Below are 23,413 nucleotides of genomic sequence, written 5' to 3'. Positions count from 1 at the left end.
AAATTAAGTTTCCTCAAGCTTTTTTGCTAGGCATTCTTCCCCCAACTCTTGTTTTTTGAACTATTTATATACTTTAAAAGAGTGCTGATGTCACAGCATTTCAAAGAGAGATTGTGTGCCTTGCCTGGTAACTCACTTCTTTTGCATGGGCCTAAAGCACTCCCCCCCACCGTCAGCGGTCCGTGGTTCCCACCACTGGTGGAAACACTTGGAGCTTTACTCATCCCCATGACTGGAGGCATTCTCTCTCCCGCTTCATTCCTGACCTCCTCCTGCAACAACTGGAATGTAACTGGCATTTAACAGTAACCACCAAGGAGAATGAGCTCAAGTAGACACCAGTTTTCTTTTGGATGTTTGAAAAAATAGGCTGAGGATGAACTCAGCGCCTCCTTGCGAGTGGTCGAGGAGCAGAAAACGCTGCTAGCCAGAGTGCCCTTTGACGTGATGTACTTATTAGAGAGGGTTTTGTTGGGGCGACCATCACCCCACCCGCCTGTTTCTGTGGTGGGATTAATCATTTCCTTTTGACCTCCAGCTCTGCCCCTAACATGTTGCATTGATCAGATCCCAGCATCGCAAGCCACTTCTCCACCCTCCCCCACCCTTTCCTAATTAGAACATCTGAGGTGTGCATGAAGTGGTTTGGCTTTTCTTATTTTTTTCCCCCAAAAATCTTTTCAATTAAAAAATTCTTTTTATCAAAACGCAATGTAAAACATTTCCAAAAACTAGCACCCACCCCTTTCCTGTTTCTTTCATTCTTCTCTCGCTCTTATTTCTGTTTAATTTAAAGGACTCCCAGGAGCAGACCCTAAAACAAACAGCAAGCAAAAGGCTCACCTTCTGAAGATGGGACAACGGAAATGTTAGTTTGACACATTTTCATACCTTTTGGGGGGCAGTATTTCTCTGCGTGTGGTAATGGGATAGTTTGTTCTTTTTGATGAGTGCTGGATCTTAGTCTCTCTGTGGCACTTCCCTCACACCCCCACAAAATACACCCCAAAATGTTAAGTAGTGAAATTTCAGGGTAGAATTTCAGGCAACAGTAAAAGCCGGGCCAGTCAATAACTGGGAGCATGTTTGGAACTGGGCTCTGCCTGTTTGCCTTCCTTCCTCCTAGATGAATTCACTTGGATTCTCTTCTTCATTAACCATGTTGGGAGAGCAGGCAGCTCAGAGAGGGAAGAGGGACAGGCAACCCAAGTTAATTACTTCCGATAAGACAATCCACACAGAAAACATTATTGGAAGGAACGGAGCAATTTCAGACTCACAAAATAAGGGTCTGAAGAGGGTGTCAAAGTTGCCAAAAGAAAGGAAAGCTACGAACGTCACCCAAGCGATGGCAGACTTTTTCTTTGGGGAGCCATTTTCTGCGCCCTTCCCTGCCTGTCACAGCGCTATGCAGTGGAAACGACTATATGCCTGGAACCTCCCACCCGCCCCCCCTCTCACTGCAGCATGCCCTGGGGAACCTGTAGGAACAAAGGCTCTGTATTGGACCAGCTGCCATCTTGGACCAAGCGAGTTTATGATTGGCCTGTGCCTTGGCCTAAATTGATCACAGACACTACCTCCCTCACCCCTGGGGGTGGGGGGAAGGCTTCTGGATCGCGGGGCCATCAGTGAAATTAGGGACACAGGGATGGTGTCATGGCCTAAGCTGGAGCCCCTGGGGGCACATCCTGGGGAAGCACATTGAAGGCTGTGTTCCTTCTGACCAGAGGGGGGTGGTGGGCTGGGAGGCAGATACATAGGTTTTTCTAGCTTCTCCACACACGTCTTAGTACTGGGCTGTGCGTGAGCCAGGGTGTGTAGAAATTTGAGGTATTAGGAGCCAAGACAATGGTTTAGAGACATGAGTGTTAAGCTAGTGAGTGGCCCAGTGAGGGATACGGGGGAGGCTGGGTTGAGTTCCCCAGAAGCAATGATTGGGGGAGCAGAAATCCAGAGAAAGGCCCGATTTTGTGGCTGGGGAATTTTCATTTCATGAGGTTTCCCGGGTGCTGTGGAAGGTAGAAAAACCTAGTGATGTGCTTCAGATCCAACAGCCGCCGAAGTCCGGAAGAGGCACACACTGTCCCCAGAGTCAGAATCAACTCTGCTGCTTGCTTGAAAAGACAGCTCTGGGAAGGACTCTGTTCTTGGAGTCTGGGTTTTAACCCTGAGAAGGCATTTTACTCCTGACCTGCAGGCAACTAGGAGCGAAGAAAGAAAATTAAAACAAAAACCATTGAGGACTTGATTTAGACACAGAGGGCAATGCGTTATAAAACTCTAGCTGGGTAGAGCAAGGTTTACAAAGGTGAGTTTTCCTAAGCAGTGGGGGAGGGAGTGCTCTTGCTCTGGAGGTTTCTGAGGAGCCTGCCACTTTCTAGCCTTGTCACGGAGCAGATTAAGTCTGCCTCAGTTTTTCCACGTGTAGCTCGGAGTAGCCATGCCGTTCGTTGGGTTGTGCTGGGGAATTAAATTAGATCAGACAAATGGAAACTGCCCGAAGTAGTGGCCAGCATGATCTTCCTTTTGAGGTTTGTCAAAGCAGGGGTAAGCAGACCTCAAGGAGAGCTTGGCACTTAGCATTTCTGTGGTTTTGGGCAGGCAGCTCATTCTGTTTCATTCATTTCACCCTCATTCCAAGTCAGGTGTACCGGTCATTTAGCCAGTTGCTGAGTGTTGAACATTGAGCTTGTTTTCCATCTCAAACACAATCTCATAAATAATCTGTTTCAGTTTTAAAAACACTTTTAAATGTGACACGGGTAAAGGTTCATAGAGCAACCACCGGTCTGACACCTCATTTCTAGCCAGCTGGCTCAAATATGAAAACTCGTGCCTTCCCTTAGAAGAAGTGGCGCCATCGCTCCTGCCCCTTTCAGCCCCTGGCCCCTGACCGTAGCATTCACCATCACGCTCACTCACCTTCAGTTGTTGCATGTGTAGCTTCTATATCATTGAAAAAACCCTGGACCTGTATGTACCTGTTCTAACCTACCTACACATTTGATGAGAAACACACCTAGCGACTGATTGTGTAACATGGGGTCTACCTTTGCTGATGTCATATTGGTCCAGAAAAAGATTATACGTCTGTATTACAGGCTTGTTGAACCTGAAATTTGATTTTGATGAGAAAGGTTGTGGGAGAGATGGTGCTTTGGTGGGAAGAACCACAGGAAAAGGGTGTTTTGTTTTGTTTTTAATACCTGCTCCCCCTAGAATTCAGTTCTGGTTTGTGGACATAATCTCCTTTGTAGCTACTAGCTTGCTTCAGAGCTCTGGAGTAGAACCCATGAAAGAGTGAATGAACAAGTCATGCACTTGGTGTTGGCAATGATAGACAAGAACCATGAATGTCATGCTTCTCTTGGGTTTTACTCGAGGAGAAAGGGTATTATCTGCAGAAGAAAGCCTTCCACCCAGCCTTCAGCTCCAATTTGGCAAAAAGTTTCCTTTTATATTGTATTATATATTTATGTATGTGTTTCTTTTTACTGGAGGGGTATGTATGATATACAATGGTGTCTAGGTCAGTGATCATTTCTAAGTATTTAGGTGGATTAGCTGGACTTAACCGAGCCAGCGTACCGTTCAACGGGCTGTTGTTTCCTGGATAGATTTTGTATTGAAAAGTCCAAGATGGCCAGCAGTCCAGCAAAGAGGAGCTGTCAATCAGAGCTCCTGGACTTGCTTCCGTGGGACTTGTGACCCCGCCCTCCAGCATGGTTCCTGACTTCCAAGTGTAAGCACATGAAGGCAAAGGCTACCCTGCTCAGAAATGACATAGCCTGACTTCAGCCACATTTGCAAGACGGCAGCCTGTTTTCAGGGGAGGAATAATAAAAAACGTGGGCATCCGTTTTTGATAGACCACCAGGGCTTCTCTAGGAAAAGTCCATAAAGTTCACCCAGTGATGTAAGTTAAACCTGTTTCTAGCCCCAATTCTCTGAATTGTAAAGACAGGGACAGCTTTTATGCCATATTCCCACTCTTCAGTGTTATTGTGAAAATCTCAGGGTCCTTCTTTATGTTGTTGGTGCATTGGTTCATTCTGCCGCACACCATCTCTGCCAGGCACTGCGAAGTGCTCGGGATAAGCGAGGAGCCAGACAGAAAAGTTCCAGCCCTCATTCTTAAAGCTAGGGTTCCCCTGTAGTGTAGTGCGTTGTAAAGAAAAGTTGGGTGCAGGGTTCAGGGAGCGCAGGAGGCGGCAGCTCTGAGTATTGGAATTGAAGTAATGAGAGGGGAGATGATTCTCACCAGAGCCACCAGTCAGGTGAAGCGAAGCCAAACTGCTGAAGGAAGGTGACCTCCATGGGTCCAGTTCCTCTCCTGCTGGAAGTCCCTGCGTCTAACCTGGCTACTGCATGGGAAGAGATCTTTACCAACCCCGCGTAGCAGCCGCTGCAGCAGGGACGTCCCAGGCTCACGGATGGATGCCTGTGAGAGAAAAGGGATTTCTTGGAGAAATTGGGCTGAGCAAGCATGAGATGACGATTCAGGTTCTGATAAAGATGCAGGGGTGTGTGGGTTGGCAGAGCAATAGTGTTAGGGCATCCCCAATTGATTGGGAAAGGGGAGGAATGAGTTTAGAGTGCTGAACGGAAATTGAGCACTGTGGCGGGCTGCTGGTGTGGTACATGCCGCCCCTCACCCCCACCCCCTTGAAGAGTTAGCATACAGCTTGAAGGAGAGGGAGGTCTTAAAGGGTGGGTAGGTGGCTCTCATCCCAACAGGGCCAGGAGTTCAGTCTCCATTGGGTCTTTGTCTCCATTGGGTCTTTGTCTCCATTGGGTCTTTGTCTTTTCATCCTCCGGAATGTTCACCTCACCCTTCAAATTCCTACTTGCCAATTTTTAAAGGAAATTCAGACATGCCCTCCTCTTCCAGGAAGTCAGCTGGGAATGCCCCTGCCCATTGCTGTGTGTGCGTGCATGGAGGCATGTTTAAAAACAGACCGTCTTCTTTGAGGTCAAAGGTAGCACACACAACATCGTGCAATAATTTAAGTCTGCAACTACTGAGAATTTGTGTTTCAAAAAAAATACATGAAAGTATGAAGTCCAGGATAGATTTACCGTAAAGACAGTAACTGGATAGATTATTGCCTGGGGGGAGGATGGGGAAACTTAACCACGAGAAAGAGAGGAAACTGTTCTGAAGTTGATTGTGGTGTTAATTGCACAATTCAGTATAATTGAACAAATACATGATGTGGTGTATTTGCCAGTAAAACCTTTTCGACAAAAGAAACAATGGAAGACAGCATTAATTATTCCTTAAAACTCTAACCAAATATATAGGAAACAGACTGAGCACAAGGGCGGAAGCAGGGAGAGACCCTGACCTTGAGGACACTCACTGTAACTCATTCAGGAGTTGGAGGACTTGCACAGGTTAGGAGAGGTTGTCAGTCGCTACAGTGTTTGGATAATTTCACAAATAATGTCTCTACTTTATTTTTCCCTCTTTTAGGGGACAAAATAGCCTTTGAGGAGGTTTTAAATGGCTTAATTGCCCCTCTAATTGATCCAGCCTTGCTTCCTGTGTCTGCTGAAATCCCTACTCTACACACCCAGCTACCATACCCAACTCCATGGCTTTGCCCTCTTTCTTAGGGTGGTTTCTTTACAAACTGTGGGATTGGTGCGCTGTGTGACGCTTCCCCCATCCCCCACCGCCGCCCACCTTTTTTTTTGGTGGAAATGGAGCCCAGAACTTGTGCTTTAGATCTGGAGGGCTATGACACTGAACCCTGGAGGGAGGTGGTGGTGGTGGCTCCTGAGCACAGTGCACTCCCCACCCCCATCCTCTCTGCCCCAAAGGCTGATCATCATGGTAATCTCTGCCCCCTCAGGGTCTCTCAGGCCCCAGTTACTTACTAGGGGCTCAGAAGCCTTCATCTGGCTTCTCTACTTCTTCATTTCCCTGCTGATCTTCCCTACACTTGAGCTCCCAAATGGGCCACTTGATTCTTCTTTTAACTGGATTTTGGAATTTCTCACCTAAGTCCTTCTAGCCCTGCATTGTTCTCTCCTGGAAGCCACCTCTGATTTACATGCCACCCCCACACCTGGTGGCTCTGCAGGCAGAACAATGGCCATCTCCATCCTTTGGAAGGAAGCACCCTGCACAGCTTTCCTGGGTGATGTTTTTTCCTGCCCACATTCATGGATTTGGTTCCTCTGCCTCTCTGATCCCCTCTGGCTGGGGTGGAGGTGACACGCACTGTTCATTTGCAGGCAGTGTTGAGAGTCAGTGGTGGTGATGTCAAAAGTTATATCAAGAAACATGTGAGGGCGCTTCAAAAAGTTGTGGGGAAGTGGATGGAATTAGAAGGAGAATGGATTTTTTTTCCCTGTGAACTCTTTGAAGCCCTTCTAGTGTGCCCATCTAAACCAAACTGGAGGGTTGGGGTGGGGGTGGCCTTGAGTAGGAGACGGGAAGCTTCCTGGGTTTTTGTTTTAAATCTCCCAGAGTCTTGTAGCTCACGTGAGGAGTAACACATCCAGCGATTTGCAGTAAATGCAGCATGCACGATAAGGATATCGTGGAATCAGACTGTGGCCTTAGAGGCTGAATATGAAAGTTATCTGTAAAAACTGGCATTTGAAGACTCAGAGGCCATGTGTTGGGGAATCTCAGAGCCCGTAAGTGGACGACAGGCCAGCCTGTGTTTCCCGGGCCGTGGGAGACTGGGAAGGAAAGGCTCTTCCAGTGTAGGTACACTGGGTTAATGTGCCAGATGAATAAGGACAGACACCTCTTTTTCAATCTCTCCCAATACCGCTCGCTCGCGCGCGCGCTCTCTCTCTCTACCCCCTATTTGATAATTCGTGACAGCCAAATAAATAGTGAGATGCCTCTCACCTCATTTTCTCACATCCTCCTCCTGGCTGTTTGCCAGATGACAGGTGGCCAGGTCCTGCCTGCACAGGGCCCAATGCAGCAAGGCAGGATTTTCAGGACTGGGTAGAGACCAGTTTAAGACTTCTCCCCTAGGTTTCTATTTTCTTCTTAGAAACTTAGATTACATAACCGGTACCACCTGATTATTTCACTACAGAGCAGGTGGATTCAATTTTTTCCCACTTTTGCAAACCTGGTTTCTACAACTTTTTTTGGGGGGGGTGGTGATCTGCTTGGAGGTGAATGGGGGGAAGGTTCTGCTACTCAAGCACACCTCCAGGCAGAAGCTGGGAGGAGAGCCTTCCTCAACCCATTACCTGCTGAGTTGGTTTTGAGTTCAGCTACAACATTGCACAAGCATCTTTTGCTGGGATTCTGAGAAAGATACATGTCTTAGCAATGGTTTCGTCATTTACCTTATAAGGAAAACAAACAACTGAATATGATGAGTGATACTAGGAATGTAGCCATGTTGGTGGAGGGGGTTTCACACATGGGCTGCAAACCCCAAGGTCAGCTGTTTGAAACCACCAGCCCACTCCTTGGGAGATGATAGACCTTGCTGCTCTTGTAGAGAGCCTCAGACATCCACAAGGGCAATTGTACTCAGTTCTATAGGGTCACTATGAGTCGGAATCAACCTGAGGGCAGTGAATGATGAAAAGAGGAATCTATTGTGTTGAGCTGCTCTTGTAAATGATTTACAACCCCAGAAACCCCAAGGAACACTTCTGCGGGTCCTAAATGGTGTAACTGAATCAGTGGCAGTCTGCTTTTTTTAAAAGTGAGAGGGGGGGTGTCTCAAAGGTTACCCTTTTATGATTCTATCGTATTACCATGGAGGGAGTCCTGGTTGTGTTGTGTAGTGAGTTGGCTGCTAACCTCAAGACCAGCAGTTCAAAAAACACCGTCTGCTCCCTCCCTGCAAGATCTGCAGCACGAAACCTACAGCCGCACAGGGTTTGCTGTGCATTGGGATCAACTGGATGGCAGTGAGTTTGGTTCACCCCCCCTCAGAGCTGTCAGTTGTATTATGGCCATGAACCAGGAGTGGTATTTACATGTAACAAAAGAAATCAATCATTTTATTTGGGGTCTCTTACAGCTCTTACGACATTGTGTAGAGCATATTTGTGCCTCTATTGCCATTGTCCTTTTCAAAATATGTTCTTTCTACTTGAGCCCTTGGTATCAGATCCTCACTTTCCCCCACCCCTCCCTCCCTTCCCCTGGTGTTACATCTTATTGCTAGTTAGTTGGCATTTCCCTGCTTCAAATACTGCCGGCACAATAAGAGTCTTGGTTCCCTGAGTCTCCGGGGGCATTTTGCTTGGTCCTTTGGAAGAAGGTGTCATTTTTGCCATTGCAGGGACTCCACCACTGGTTGAGCTCTTCCCTGGGCCATGTAACGTAGGCACAGAGGCTGACTTATCTCTCCGCCTTTTAGTTTTTTATCCTGTTGGACCAGTTTCCATGGGTTTGCCTATTGTCAACAAAAGGGGTTTGTTCCCCACCCTCTTCTGTAAAAGGACTTCATAAGTGTTACTGGGTCTTAATCTTGTGCTTGTTGCCCTCGCCCCCACTGTCCCTCCCAGGGGCCCCCTAGTTGAGAATTGATGGGAGAGGTCTCCTTAGCCCTTCACAGGTTGGACTGTTCCCTGGGGTGGGGTCACTCTGTCTCTGGTGAGACAGACACACTTAAGAATTGCCCTGGATCACAGAACTTGCCCAGGGCCTCATTTTCTCCTCCCAGAGTAGGTGACAAATGCTTGTAATGGCCTGGTCTCTTGACCTAGCTCTGGCTCTGTGGCCCTGCTTGTTGTCCCTTGCATTTGTGAGACAGCCCACCAGTAATAAATGGGTTTCCTACTCTTGGAGGAAAGAGCTCCTGATTTGGGGAGGGCTGTTAAAATGGCCTTTCCTGATCCTCCAGCTGTTGTGCTGCGGGTTGATTGGAAGCTCTTTTGGGCTGGTCTCAGCTTGCATTTCTACTCCAAGAGGAAAATGCCCTTCACCAGAGAGGTCTGGGGGAACCCTGAATACCAGCAAGCAGGGCAGGTGCTACCCACCCTATGCGTTTTAGATGCCCTCCTTGCTGGCCCAGCGCAGGCAGTGCTGTAGGAGAACCTGGGCTTGGAGACCAGAGCCCCCACGAGCCACAGGCATGCACTGCGTTCCTAAGCCTCAGCCACACCAGAGAGCCTTGGTGTACTACTGCTGAGAAGTGGGCACGCGTCTGGTATTAAAGGAAGGGCTCGCAGAGACTGCACTGGGTCTCTGGGTGGTGGAAACTAAGAAAGGCTCGTCTGCTAACCTAAGGCTTTTGGAGAGACTCCAACCAAGAAGACCCCACGGATCCCACTTCTCATCAGAATGGAATCCACAGCAGCACTTCGGTGTGGTTTTGGCATGTGTGCACTTTCCACCGTTTCCTGGGATATCTCTGTCACTTCTGATTAAAACAGAACTCCAGGGGCACCACGTTCACAAATTAGCCTCTTTGATATTCAAGGCACTGCTTGGAAGCAAGTCAGCTCTTAAGCATAAGAACATGTGACAGTATAACCTCGAGTCATGTGATGGCTTTTCCATCATCCTGGAAAACCCTGGGCCACCCATTCTAACCAAGGCAGGGCCCACTGCCTGTGAGCTCGTCCCTGCTGGATCTAGGGTTTCCATTGATGCAGGGGACCAGCTTTCTTGAGGGGGGAGGGGAGGAGCATTGTGTATTATGTTGGGGAGTAAAGTTAGCTAGCAACTTTTAAATGGCCTCTTAACCTTCTGTTGGGATTTTACTTCTCGTCGCAGCATTTTTTCTGCTCCTCTTCTCCGGCCAGTTGTTCCCAGTGATGAGTATCTCCCTCTCTTCAAACCTACCTGTCCACCTGATCTCAGCCACACAGGCAGTTTAAATGCCTTTGCTTCTCTGAGGGCAGTGACAGGTTTCACGTGCACAATGTTGCCCTCTGTTTAAGAGGCAGGGGCGGTGTTACACGACCACCTACCGAGCCTGGCTGTTTTGAGAAGCCCAGGAGCACACAGGTACCACCCTTGCTGTTGGGCCGGCAGCCTTGGAGGCAATAGCAAGCCGATTTCTCTGCCAAAACCTCTCTCTCTTCCCCTGTGTGGGGTAAGAAATCTATCATGTCCATGGACCGAGCTCTCCCTGTTGGGACAAACCTCTTTTATTTGCTGCGGGGAGCGGTCTGGGCCACTCATTAGTACATCAGAGGTCAGCTGCATGCAGGGTGAGCAGCCGGGACACTAACAATTTCATATGGCTTTGTGACCGCCGGCTGCCTGTGGTGCTGTAAATCGGACTCGGGGTTCTAATTTTTTTCCCCGAGACCCCCAGGGAGAGCTAGTTGATGCTTCCTTCGCGTGTGACAGAACTTAAGAGTTATTATTTATAGTGGAGGGCAAAGGAAAAAAAAAACTGATGGGAACACTGTGGAAAGACTGGTAGTGACCAATTAGAAGTAAATTATGTAGGCTTGTTGAAGTAATAACTCATTTATGGGCTCAGTGCGTATTTATTGGTTTTTACCCGTGAAGGTGCCACAATGACACTAGGCTCCACACCTCAGTGTACCATCGCTTCGGCAAGGGGTGTTGGCGCGCACACACATGCTTTTTGGAGGGGGACTGTTGGATTTACAGAGTAACTAAAGATGGTGAGTGCACCTTTGAGGATTATAGATGCACCTGGGTGACCACCAACCTAATGAGGATAGAGAGCATTTCTGTCACTCAGAACCGATGGCCTGTGTTCACCTCCACCCACCGTGATGCAGACAGAAGGCACTTACAGCCCCTGTTTCAAAAAGTGCATAGAAACACGGAATGAAGGATTGAATTGGTCCATGGATTTTTTTGGACGCCCCCACTTGTAGTGTTCCCCAGCATAATTTTGGATACAGACAGAAAGACCCACCCAAGTACGAGTGCGCCACTTGACGGTGTCAGGAAGATGCTGCTCCATCGTGGGTCACTGTTGAAGCAAGCCTTCACAGTGTGCGAGAGGACCAACCACAGACATGCCTCTAGCTCCAAATCATACCAATCCAGGGGACAAATGCGCTGGTTCCAAGCCCCCAGGGAGCGCAGGCAAATTTAGCTCCCAAGGCAGATCTTGAAGAACAACATAGTCTGTTAGTGAACCAACAGCTCTGAAAGACGGGAGGAAGCAAGGTGCAGGCACAGTGGAGTTGCTACCACGGGTAGAGCCCATGGCCCCCGAATGAGGACGGCTGTGCCAGGTAGTGAAATTGAAATGAGCACAGGTTCAGCACCTCGGGACCAATGCGCAGTAAGTAGTGTGTGTGACATCACGATCATATTTAAGAGTCATTTTCCTTGGTCTTTTTCCTGGTTTCACAAAGACTCATGGGAGATACTCACTTGACAGAGTGGGAATTGCTGGTCTTTCTGTGTGCTTGTTTTCCCTAAAAAATTCCCATCCATCTCCACCCCTTCGGGGTGTTCCCCCTCTTTTAAAAAAATCATTTTATTGGGGGATTGATTGTACAACTCTTAACACAGTCCATCCATCCATTGTGCCAAGCACATTTGTCCATTTGTTGTACTGGCCCTTTCTTAATTAGCTCACCTGGATGACCACTTCCCAAACAACAACAAACCAATCACAATGCCCTGAACCATACAAACAAGCAATTAAAATCTTGGGTTCTATTGTTTCCCTACAGTTGAAACTAAATGCCTTTGAGTTGTAGGATTTTCCTTGATTGAATTTTCAGAAGTAGGTGATAGACCATTCTCTGTCAGTGCCTTCTGGGTGGGTGCAGAGGCCAGCCTTTCAGTTACCAGCTGGGTGCAGGACCCCCCTGTGCTGCCCAGGGAATCCCTCTGGTCTCCCAAGGGCAATACTGCTGACAGCACTATCCTGGGTGTTCCTCAGGGTAAATTCTGGGTTTTCATCTTCAAAGAGCTAAGGAGGGGAAATGGTTTTCTTCCAGGATGAACTCATTTTTATACTTTCAATGTTAAATCTGGACACACTGTGAGCCAGAATTTGAGTTGTCCCCCTGTTAACCCAATTTAGCTTGGCTCAATGTAAGCATTCAGTTATGGGAAGAAAGGATCTGTACCCTTTTGTTTGGTTTTAGTTCCTAAAAATGGCTCTTCTGGTGTATAGTAATATAAAAATTATGCAGAGGTGTGGCACCACTTTATGTTCTCAAGCATGTCTCTCGCTCGCTGTGAATTTGCTTGTTTGTGCTGGGAATGGGCCCACTGGCCCGACAGGCAGTGCTCCAGTTCTAAATCTCTCACCTCTTACTTTAACCCTCAGGACCACATGCACACCTTCTTAGTCTTCAGATTTATCCATTTGAGCACGTCAATCCAGCACACGAATACTTCTTATGTAGCATCACCTCAAAACAGCCATTCATATGCCTGCAACATTACATCGTGTCAGGTAAAACTCATAGATCACGTCATGCCCACTCAGGTGTTTTGCTCACCAGCTCATGTGGAAACCACCTTAGGTTTTCTGTGCGTTTTGTCTTAGCCGATGGTAGACAAGTGAGTCTGCATGTGTATAAGCAACCTAGTACTTGTCACACTGAATGAAACTGTGTGATACCTGCTGGCATTCCTAGGTGTGTTTAGGTGTTTAGTGTCCCCTTTACACAGCCTGAATAGTCTTAATCCTCTGGAGTGCCCCTACAATCAATGCCACCCCCTCCCCCATCTGAGGATGTAGGGCCTCTTTCAGTCTCTTGCGCTCAACCCTTTAGCTGTAGGCTTGTGTGCATATGACTGCCTCGCACCGGTGTGCTATGGCTGCCAGTTTGTGGATGTTGGTCTTGGTTAAAGTGCCGTGCTGATTGCCCTTTGTCCTTCATGGATGGAAGTATTGACTTACATCTACTCCTTCCCACTTGAAGGGAGAGATCTTCTCCTTGACGACATCAAGGAATGTGTTGCTGTTAGGTGCCAGTTAGCCTATTCCAGCTCATAACAAGCTTTCGTGTCCAACAGAATGAAGCACTGCCCAGCCTGTGCCATTCCTCAATCGTTCTTAGAGCCCACGTGGCAGCCAATACACCCGTCCATGTAGTCGAGGGCCTTCCTCTTGCCCTGCTCCTCCACTCTACCAAGCTTGATGTCCGTCCTTCCCTAGAGACTGGTGTCTCCAGGCAACATGTCCAAAGCACGTGAGATGGAGTCTCACCATCCTTGCCTCTAAGGGACACATCCTATTCTGGCTGTCCTGTTTATTTGTTCTTCAGGCAGTCCATAGTACTTTCTATAGTGTTAGCCAGGACCACAATTCAAATGCATCGTTTCCCGCGGGGCTCCCCCCACCCCACATTCCCTATTCAATGTAGCAGTTAATATTACCAAGTGGGAACTTTTGTGGGGTGGAGTTGTATAAAGAACAAGGTTTTCACTGCGGCACCGGTTATGATTTTCATTTTTCTCCCCTTTCAGAAATCGGAAAAAATGGCTTTAGATATTGTTGGGAAGGGTATCGCTTAAATAAGATATGACAACATACCGTGCACCTATTTAAAAAAAACTGGCAACTTTAAATGAAGAGACCTGGAACCTGTTCCAAGATTGGGGGTGGGGGTGGGGGGAAATCCAGTGCAATGTCACCTCCATTGGGTGTCTTCAGGAAATTTGAATATGCATAGACTATAGAATCATTTTGGGTGTTTACATTTAAAAAAGGGAATTTTGATAGGGGAAAAGTATCTGTACAAAAGCAATAAAAAAGCATGAATTATCCTGGCTCTCTTCAAACCAACCCTGGAGACAGGAGTTGTTTGCTGGCCTTGGCCTGCTGCCTTGGATGTCTGTGGTCTGGTGTGAATTGAAGGAAGACCCAGATCCCTTTCTTTGCTCCTCCTGGGCCTCCCAAACCACAGCCCCCAGGCCACACGTGGCCAGAGCCGCAGGAGGAGGGGGCCTCTGGGCTGCCAGCTTTAGACCACGGGGCAGTGTTTCCCCAAACCAAAGGAAGCTGTGTTCCTGAGCCAGAATGCACCTCTCAAAAGGTACCATTTAAAAACCAATCCTCAGCCCCTGGGGGAGCTGGCAGGTGAGGCTTCCTTGCCTTGCTGTCTTCTCCCCCCACCCCCGTTTCTGCGGGTGCCCAGGCATTTTAAGGTGTAGAAATTTCAAGGTTTTACAGTGGTCAAGTGTACTTTAGTTTTAAAAGGTAATTTGGGCAGCTTACTTTGCATCTGTACTCTGGCAGTCAGAGCCGGTAGACCATCTACCCCCTCCTTGCCCCCCAGTTTACATTCCTCAGGGTGATGTGGTCAGCTGTCTCGAACCTGTACGTTTGAGCAGCAGCCTCTGTGATGTGTTCATGTTAGACTACATGCAGTATAAAAACTATTCCTGAAGAACACACGCACGCATATATTTTTTAAAAAACGGGAGGTAACCCCACCCGTGTTTTTATTTATTTTCTCTTTAACTACCCCCTTCCCCCCACCCCCTTCCTGTTGGGCCCACATTCCTGGGTCTTTGTCTCTGCCTGGTATTTTAGAAATTTGGGGAGAGGAAGGCCTTGGGTGGGGCCTACTGGAAGCTGGGGGCTGGGAAGAGGGTGGTCACTTGCGGGGTCAGAGGTCAAGCCTGCTCCATTCAGCAGGGGCAGCCTGATTGTCGCCAGGGCGGGGTGGGGGGCGTGTCCATGCATCTGCCCGGGAAGCCCTGATGAACAGGCCCTGGAATTCCTGCCCTGGGACCTCATCCCTCACCCAGCATAGCCCATTAAATGGAAAACCTGGCCCCCAGTTTATTCTTTAAAATACCCTGTGAGCCATTTAGGGAGTAGTTGCCACTTGCCCCTCCCCCCACCGCCCCAACATCTTAGAAAACTGCAGGTAGAGAAACTATCGAGCCAATACATGCAAAGTGGAATCTTCCCAAAATGTATCGCACATTTAGCCAGCGGGTTTATAAAATTGGGCTCGTTGGTTTTGGGGATTATAAAGTAAAACAAGACAATTTATCCATCCTAAAATTGAAGTGGTACTTGTAGAAGGCAGCTGTGCGCCCCTACACCACCAACGCTGCACGAGGTTGTTACTTTTGTCCCAACAGAATCCTGCTTAGTCCTGCAGTTTGCAGAGTCTGGGGGGTGTTTGGACCCATTGTCGGAGCTGTTGTGTCCTTCACCACCGAGGCCTCTCGGGTCCTCGCCGCTGGCCGACTCTTACACAACAGAAGAGTCCTTTTCTGATGACAAGGTGTCCAGAGGAAGCAAGTTGAAGCGTCACTTGCTGGTTGTATTTCTTCTAAGATTGATTTGTTTTGTTCCCTGGCAGCCTCACGGAATATTCCGTTTTCTTTGCTTAGCACCACAGCTTGAGTACATCAATTTTCTGTCCCGTCCCCCCCCCCCCCACTTTCAGTTGCATATGAGGTGAATGGGAAGAGGGGAAAAGACCATGAATTGGGCCAGATGTACCTTAGCTCCTCAAAGTGAAGTTTTTTCTTTTTAAGACTTGAAAGGTCTTTTGTAGCAGATGGGTCCAATGCATTATGCTGTCAGCTTTCTTGCCGGCTTTACCCACCCATCTTTGTTTTGTTGTTGTTTCTCCCCCACCCCCCCCATCATTGTTTTAAAAATCAACTCTGGCCTCTGCTTTCTTCTCTCCCCCCACCCACAACCTCAGAACTGCACACCCCCCCACCCCCCCCCCCCGCCCTTCTGAAACCACTATGGACTTGGTTCCACAAGAGATTGCCTGCAAAGACCCTTGTGCCCTTTACAGAGGTGTCTGGGCCATGCGGGCTGAGCAGATAGTGATCCTGGCTGTTGCCCTTGTAATTCTGACCAGGATGCCTTTTTTGGGTGTCCCCTTTGTGGTCTCCTTTATAGCCTACCTGAAATACCGCATGCGTGCGTAAGGTTTGTGTGCCCAACAGCATCCAGGTTCAGTATTTTAAGGTTAGTTATCGATGTTTTAACCTTAGCCCAGAGAAATCACTGCTCTTCCCAGCAGTTGCACTTCCGGCACCTCCTCTGTTCCTGATGCTCTGGTAGATAGGGACTGCTGGGGTTCAGAGTGGAAGAGGTGTAGGGTACCTAGTGAAGACCCTGTCGGTGGATTGAAATGATGGTGGATGTGATTGCACCTGGGAATCACCTTTTTGTTATGTTATGGAACCATGCGCCCCCCCCCCCCTGCATGGCGGTGCCAAGGAAATTACCTTAGAGAGAGGGTGAAAGATTGATGTCAGGGGCAGTCTTCAAGGACTACTGGAATAGAAGTAACCAGCAGTGGAGCTTCCCCCAAATCCCACACAAGGAGAGAGACCCTTCCCCCAGGAGCCAGCACTCTGACTCTGGGCTTCTGACCCCTTGAAGGAAGTAAGTGTGTTAAACAAAGCCACCCCCATGTGGTATTTCTGTTGTTACTTATGTTGCAGCTACCTAAGACAGATGTAGTAGTGGGCTCGGCTCCCTGGCCTTTGAAAGCAGCCTTTCCGTGGAAGGTTTTCCCGCTTAGCACAGGAGCAATCCCCTCACCGATGGAAAAGCGCCAAGGGAAGCAGAGAGGAGGCTGTCGAGCCTAATAGGAATGCCTGTACCACCGCTCTGTGAAAGGGGAGGCATCTCAATTTATCCAGCTCTTTGGTTAATAGTTAAGTTTGTTCTCAATCTACAAGGGGACTGAGCTCATTTCTCTGTGGCTGAGCCCTGGCCTTGAATGAAGAAGGCACAATTCCAGTGACCAATTCGTGTCTGTGTGCCACGCGTGCTGGGGGAGGACTGCAGTGTTACAGACTAACACAGGCGGCATTGCCTTACTCCATCTGAGGTCGCAAATGAAGGGGCACACGTTCACACGCGGCTTCAGAATCCAAAGGTTGCATAGGAGCAGTCTAAATTACACTGGATTACAAACCCTACCTGTCCACACTAGTCACTCACTGAGCAGCTGTCTGGGAGTGCATTTCCTAATGAAAAACGAATGCTTAGATTTGGTCAGTTAATAAAATCGGTAGCCTTGAGGACATTCTCACACTGCCCCCTCCCCTCCCAATCGTGTTCTCATGTCTTTCTGTTCAGGGCAGTCAGCAGCCCCTCTCCCCTGTCTCTGTCTCAGTTTGCCACTCGGGTCAGTCCAGGATGCTCCTTTCTGTTCCTCACGGAACCTCCTCACCCCGATTGAGCCTCACATCCTGAGCCACAACAGTTGGGGCGCTGTGCACGAAAGCAATATTGTGGGGAATTCAGATCGGGGTCCTTGGGATGATGGGCATGCTAGAAACAGCTCTTCACCAGGCGCGCAGGTTGTCGGTCCTGCTTGGTCCTTGCTAGCTGTGTGGCCCTGAGTACGCCCCAGCCCCTTGTCTTCATCTGGGGATTAAGTTCGTCTTTGTGTATGTGAAAGAATTCCCCTTGGACCTAGCTTTCCCTGCCTGTTGCCTGTTGGCTGGCCTCCCTCACACCCAGGTGTACCTGAGGCGAATTTAAGCTCTGCCCTTGAAAGCAATCCAGCAAACATTTACAGAGACCTTGCTAAGTTCCCTGTGCGTTGGAGGGGGATCCAGCGATGACACTGGCCCAGTTTCTGTGCCAAGAAGCTTTCAAGAGTTCCTCATTTATCAGCAGGTGGAGCTCGTGCCAGCCAGTCGTGCCCCCCTCCCCCCTGCCAGCATGCAGAGCCCTGGGGAAACATATAACATCACATAAAGCCATTCTGTCAGCACTGGCTGCCTCCCAGAATCAACTCCTTGGAATTACTTGGCAGGAAGAAGAAAGCCAAGGAGCTTCGGCTGACCTTACTCCTAGCTCATTGCCTTCGTTCCAGAAGCTTAAGCCCACGTTGGCTTCAGTGCCTGTGAAGAGCATGCTCGGCACCACACTACTCTTCTCTGGGACAGTGCTTCATACTGGCTCTTAACCTGGCTTCTCACACCCAAAGACTGGGGTGGCGTGAGAAGCCTTACCTGGCACTGGCATATTGTTTTCTGCGGGCCACAATCTCAGACTAGAGAAACATAATCTCGCCAGTTTCCTGGGGAGTTAATCCGAGATGAGGGGAAGGCTCTCCTGCCAGGAGGGTGGTTTGTATTTCATGTTTGCCTTTGAAGTCTGCCCGGTGATGGTTCTGAATGAGACCCAGCGGCCTGTGGGAGTTTCCCCCACGGTTTGGGGCAGAAGGCAGTGAGTGGGAGGGAGTAGGCCTGCCGTTATTCATCTGCTCCCTCTCCGGCGAAAGGTGCTGGTTGGTACGTGCTTTTTAGGGGGGGGGGGTACTGAGATTCAGGGTGCCACTGGCTCTTATGCTTTTTCTCCCTCCGCCGTGAAAATCTCACTAATGTCTGTCCCCTCTGGCCCCAGGTGCTGCACCTGTACTGCGACACTTGCTCAGTGCCCATCTGTCGGGAGTGCACGATGGGTCGGCATGGAGGCCACAGCTTCATCTACCTCCAGGAGGCGCTGCAGGACTCTCGAGCAATCACCATCCAGCTGCTGGCTGATGCCCAGCAGGGCCGCCAGGCAATCCAGGTTAGCCCTCCCCACCTCTGCCCCAATTGCATCATTTTCCTGGCACCAAAGGGTCGGCTGCTGGCTAACTGAAAGATTAGCGATTCCAACCCACCCAGGGGTGTCTCTGGAGAAAGAACTGGAGATGTACTTCCTAAAAACCATCCACAGAAAACTGGAGAGCACAGTTCTCTGCTCCAACCCATGGTGGGGGGGGGGGGTGTCACCAGCCAGTGGACTGGACTCAATGGCAACAGGGTTTTCATGCATAACAACCCTGCCCTTCCCTGTAGATAAGAGTGTCAGGAGTCTTGAGCAGACTCGTGTGTGAGAGAGAGAACCGAGAGCCATATGAGCTCTGTGGACATTCTCATCTAGCACAATCTCTTGAGTGGTGGGCATCTTCTTAGCAGTTGTCAGAACTAGGAATCTGTGAACCCCATTACTCAGGTATGTTGCTGAAGCTATTCAGGGTTTGTGAGAAGTCTGCACACACACATTGGGAACTGTCATCACCTGTTTCAGCCCCACTCAGTGTCGTTCCCCTCCCCCAATCTGTGGATGCCAGCATTTGCCAGTTAGACTGGCAGAAAGCACTGAAGACTCCTTTCCAAAGATTTCGGTAGTTGCAGAAATCAGTGAGCCAAAAAGGGCACGTAAAATTCAGAATCTTGGCTCTTCACTGTGTAGTAATAGTGATTTAAAAAGTCATGTTCTGTTAATTTAGACCTCTTACTACTTATGCCCTGCTCTCTTAGGTGGGGTCAGTGAGGGCATAAGCAGAGTCTTCTTAGGACCCAGCATCAAGTCAGTCGTGTGCGGGTTTTCTGTGGCTCATTTTGGGGAGTAGATTACCAGGGGGTTCGTCCCAGGTGCACTACTGGGTGGACTCGTAGCTGTAATCTTTTGGTTAGCAGCTTAGTGCATTATTCCATTGCTCCTCCCAGAGAGCTCCTCTTCCCTCTCTCATGTGAGATGTGACGTGAGATGCTCTGACATTGCCTCTGACAAATAGTGACCGCATGTGACAGAGTAGAACTGCCCCAGAAGGTGTGCTTGGCTGCCATCTTTACAGAAGCAGATCTACAGCCTCACAGTGACGGGGTTGACCTCAAACTACCATGTTTTAAATTAGCAGCTTAGCCGTTCACATGATTGGGACTCTTTAAGTTGTGTGCTTGAATTGATGTTGTTTTTGGTTGTTGTTGTTTTTTTTACACTAATTGCTAGGGGGAACAAGGTTTTAGTAAAACAAAATTAAGACATGCCATTCACCCCTGTCCCCGTGTTGTAAGAAAGACTGCTGAGGGTCCAGCAGAAATTGTGTAAGAAACCCATTTTCAGCTGTTAGGTAAGATCTAGAGCAGTGGTTCTCAACCTGCTGGTCTGGACCCCTTTGGGGGTCGATTCATAACAGTAGCAAAATAACAGTTATTTTATGGTGTATGTGTGTGTGGGGGTGGTCACCACAACATGAGGAACTGTATTAAAGAGCCGTGGCACTAGGAAGGCTGAGAACCACTGGTCTAGAGCATATACATAAAGAAATTCAGTGAAAAATAAGCTTTTTGAGGAGGGGGCAGGGAAAGATTGTAGAGTCTGGAGATCACCTGCCCTAAAGGGTAAAGAAAAAGTTAAACTGGCCCCTTGGTAACACTCATGTACCTGCAGGGAAGGAATGTTCTGTTCCTCTTGAGTCAGTGGTTCCCCGATGCTCCTGTTCTGGGAACCAGAGTCCACATTTATGCCATCTTCTTGGACCAGTTGCTCGTTTCTTTGGACTGCCTTCCGTGATCTCTAGGTTCCTATTTGCTAGTAACACTACGCGCTTGTTTTTCTAGTCTCCGCCCACGTTGAATGTTGTCCGATTCTCTGGGTATCTAGTGGCACTCATAAGCAAATCTACGCTTGTAATTCAGGGGTCCTAGACGTCCAAATTGATGGCGCCAGCTCCAGGGGAAATAATACACTCTCTCTGCTGAGTCTGCAAGAAGGCCCTTGTCTCTCCCTCCAGTGTGCGCTTGCACCTGTGGTTCCTTCGGGTACTGGGTATCTCTGTCTGGGTCTGGGATATGCTCTGCCCAGGCTCTCTGTCTTGGTGGTCAGGTCCTTCCAGGGACAAACTGGTTTCTATGCCTTCTGTTTTACTGTGGAATAAGATACTAGGACCTGCCAAGTGGCTTCACGCCTGTAAGAGTCTTCTGGTGCTCAACCTGACCTGCCTGCATGCTGCATCTCCCGGGAAGCTGAAGTGCTGCATTGTGGGATCCAGTTGATTCTGGGCTGTAACCTGCAAGGCAGTATTTCTACAGCACCCCTGGTGATTCAAAGGTTCACCGAGGTGTGAGCGCCACCGACACCTGCGAGCTTGAGATCTTGTGTGGGCCTTTAAAGCATGCGCCAGAATCACGAGTCCTGTCACAGGGCCTGTCACAGCTACCGCTGTGCTTCTTGGGAGCATCCACACAAGGGAGGGGAAGCTACGGGGAGTGATTTGCTGGAGTGATCTGTGGTCAAAACAATGCAATCTCAGGAAAATCCCACCTTTTTTAGTGGAAGGAAGAGAGAGAATGAGAGGGTCAGAGGATGTGTCTGAAATCCTGTCCACATGTGCTGCAGTCTGCCGTTAGGGCACACTGGACAAGAACTAAGCATTGGCTCAGCAGCGACATTCTATCTACTTAGTTGTTTATAAGCCGGAGTCTGAATACTAGATCCAGCTCCTATGGGGGACTAACCAGGAGGAAGGAGAGTAATGGGGGTTAGGAGAGAGGCTCAGTGTTTTACATACCTAGATGGGAGGAGCCCTCGTGAGGATGGTAGTGATGACCCGTTGGGCTGCCAACCGAAAGTTAGAAACCAAGGGAGAAAGGCCGGGCTTTCTGCTCCTTCCTATAGCGTTACAGCCTCGGGAACTCAAAGGGACAATTCCGTCCTGCCCTACAGGGTTGCTATGAGTTGAATGGCAATGGCCTTCCGTGGCAGAGTTTTTTTGTACACCTAGGTGACTTGGTTGTCAGTTAGTTACCAGCCACGGTGTCCAGATGTGTGCAGTTGGAAATAAATTGCACACCACCTCTGGGTGAGATTGGTGTGCTTAAACCATTTGTTCCACCGCGTGTGAGCATTCTTTAAAAATGTACATTCTGCCAGTGATCTGAGGATTGGATACCTTTTTCTGTGTGAAGATTTTTAACGGATCGTTGATGAGACAGGAATTTCTTCAAAGCCCAGCGATGCGGGGGCTCAGAAGACCTCTTTGAAAGAGTACAGAAGGTCCTGAGCATTGGTGGGAAACAGAGGCTCGCTGACGGAGTTAACCCTGAGATTCCAAGAGAAGCCGTTGGGTCAGGGAGGGCGTGCCGAGGTCACAAGGGTCCTATCGGAAACCATCACGGGGATCGCACAGGACCAGGCAGTGTTGATTTGTGAAAGATAATCCTATTCTGTGGGGCAACCTTTAACCTTCATCTGAAGGTCTTGGTGCTGTAACTTCTGCTGACTCTGCTGCTGGTGACACTTCACACAGACAGGGATTGCGAGACTGCTCTATTGGCGGCCTATTCCCTCTTCCTGTTTCTGAAATGGCTCCCTTGACACCCAGCACCGTGACAAAACTAACCAGTCCTGTCTCTCAGACTCTGATACACCTTGTTTGAATGATTCTCTCTCCCCCCCCCTCATTTGGTAGAAGCTTCACAGACTTTGGGGTAGATCTGAGAGACACGGCCACCATGCATTGGTCTCAGAAAGTCCTAGGTGTTTTTGTGTTTGTTTGTTTTTTTTTCCCATTTGGTCCCATTGTTACAGAATTTTTCAAAGCAGCACGTCATCTGGTTTTAAAAGTTTATTAATTATACTTCCAAATAAACACACTTTTATTTGTAATACATAACCTGGATGTAGGATTTATTTGGCTTGAAATATAATGTAGTTAAAAGGACATCAAGCAAAATATGTGGTGATGAGGTAGGTAGAAAGAAGGAATGGGTTTAAGTCATCATACTTAAATAAAATACGCTAAAGGAATGGAAGCCATGACCACATCTTGCAAAGAGAAAATAGAGCTATTTCTAGTTAACCTCTGGCAACACAACTTAAAATGACGCTAAGTCATTTTATTCTTGTGAAATCAATTTGGTACAGTTTTCTTTTTTTATAGATCTAAGAGCATGCTTTCAAAAACATTCCTATCTTTAACTCATACTAAGACAATGCCCCCTTTTGGGACACTCCCATAGCCACGTTCTGCATGCTGGAAGGAGGTGGACAGTGATCGCACCCTTGTGAAAGGCCAGCCACAGGAGACAAGGGTTTGCAGGAGCCCTGGTGGCACTGGAGGCTAGGCATTGTGCCTGTCACCTGCAAGACCACCAGCCGCTCCTGCAGCACCTGTAAAGAGTTACAGTTCTGAAACCCCACAGAGGCAGCTCTTCTCTGTCCTATCTGGTCTCTCTGAGTTGATGCCATGAAGTCTTAGTACCATTTGAACAAGGAGCCCTGGTGGCACTTGGTGGCCTGGGTGTTGGGCTGTGCTCATAAAGATTCACAGTCTCAGAAGCCGCCCTACACAGTGTTTTAGTGAGCCAAATAGACTCAAGTTTACACAATCGACGTTCCTACAGTGCGTGTGAAAACACACTGTGAAGTTGCTCAGAAAATAATTACCCGAATCAGTGCAAACGCACACAACAAAAATTGCAAGGAAACAGACCAAATATTAATATTGATTTTTGGTGGTGGTGTTTTACTATGGTTGGAACTGAAGTATATTGGTTTCATGTAGGTTAAAGTTTATATACAATGACCCACACCCATTTAAAGGGTACTTGAAATCATACCACAATCAAGATTGTAAACATCCCTCTCCTAGTGTTTTCTTGTCCTTTCTGTTAATACATCTTCTCTCTAACCCAAGCACCCAGTGATCCCCTGTCATAGTTTGGATTTTTAACATTTCAGAAGTTGGCTCTTGTGATACTTAGTAGAGACCTTCTTCTGCCACTCTAAAC

General features: G+C 48.5%; 1 protein-coding gene across 1 annotated transcript in view; it reads left to right on the top strand.

Annotated features, from left to right (window-relative positions):
- Positions 1-23,413, top strand: part of TRIM71 (tripartite motif containing 71) — a 67,488-nt gene that overhangs the window by 30,812 nt on the left and 13,263 nt on the right. Inside the window, exon 2 of the mRNA XM_075548935.1 lies at positions 18,255-18,422. Coding sequence (XP_075405050.1) covers positions 18,255-18,422 — 168 coding nt within the window. The remainder of the gene's footprint in view (positions 1-18,254; positions 18,423-23,413) is intronic.

The sequence above is a fragment of the Tenrec ecaudatus genome, chromosome 4 (genome assembly GCF_050624435.1).
Source record: "Tenrec ecaudatus isolate mTenEca1 chromosome 4, mTenEca1.hap1, whole genome shotgun sequence".
NCBI lineage: Eukaryota > Metazoa > Chordata > Mammalia > Afrosoricida > Tenrecidae > Tenrec > Tenrec ecaudatus.
This window is presented reverse-complemented; position numbering and strand designations above follow the sequence as displayed.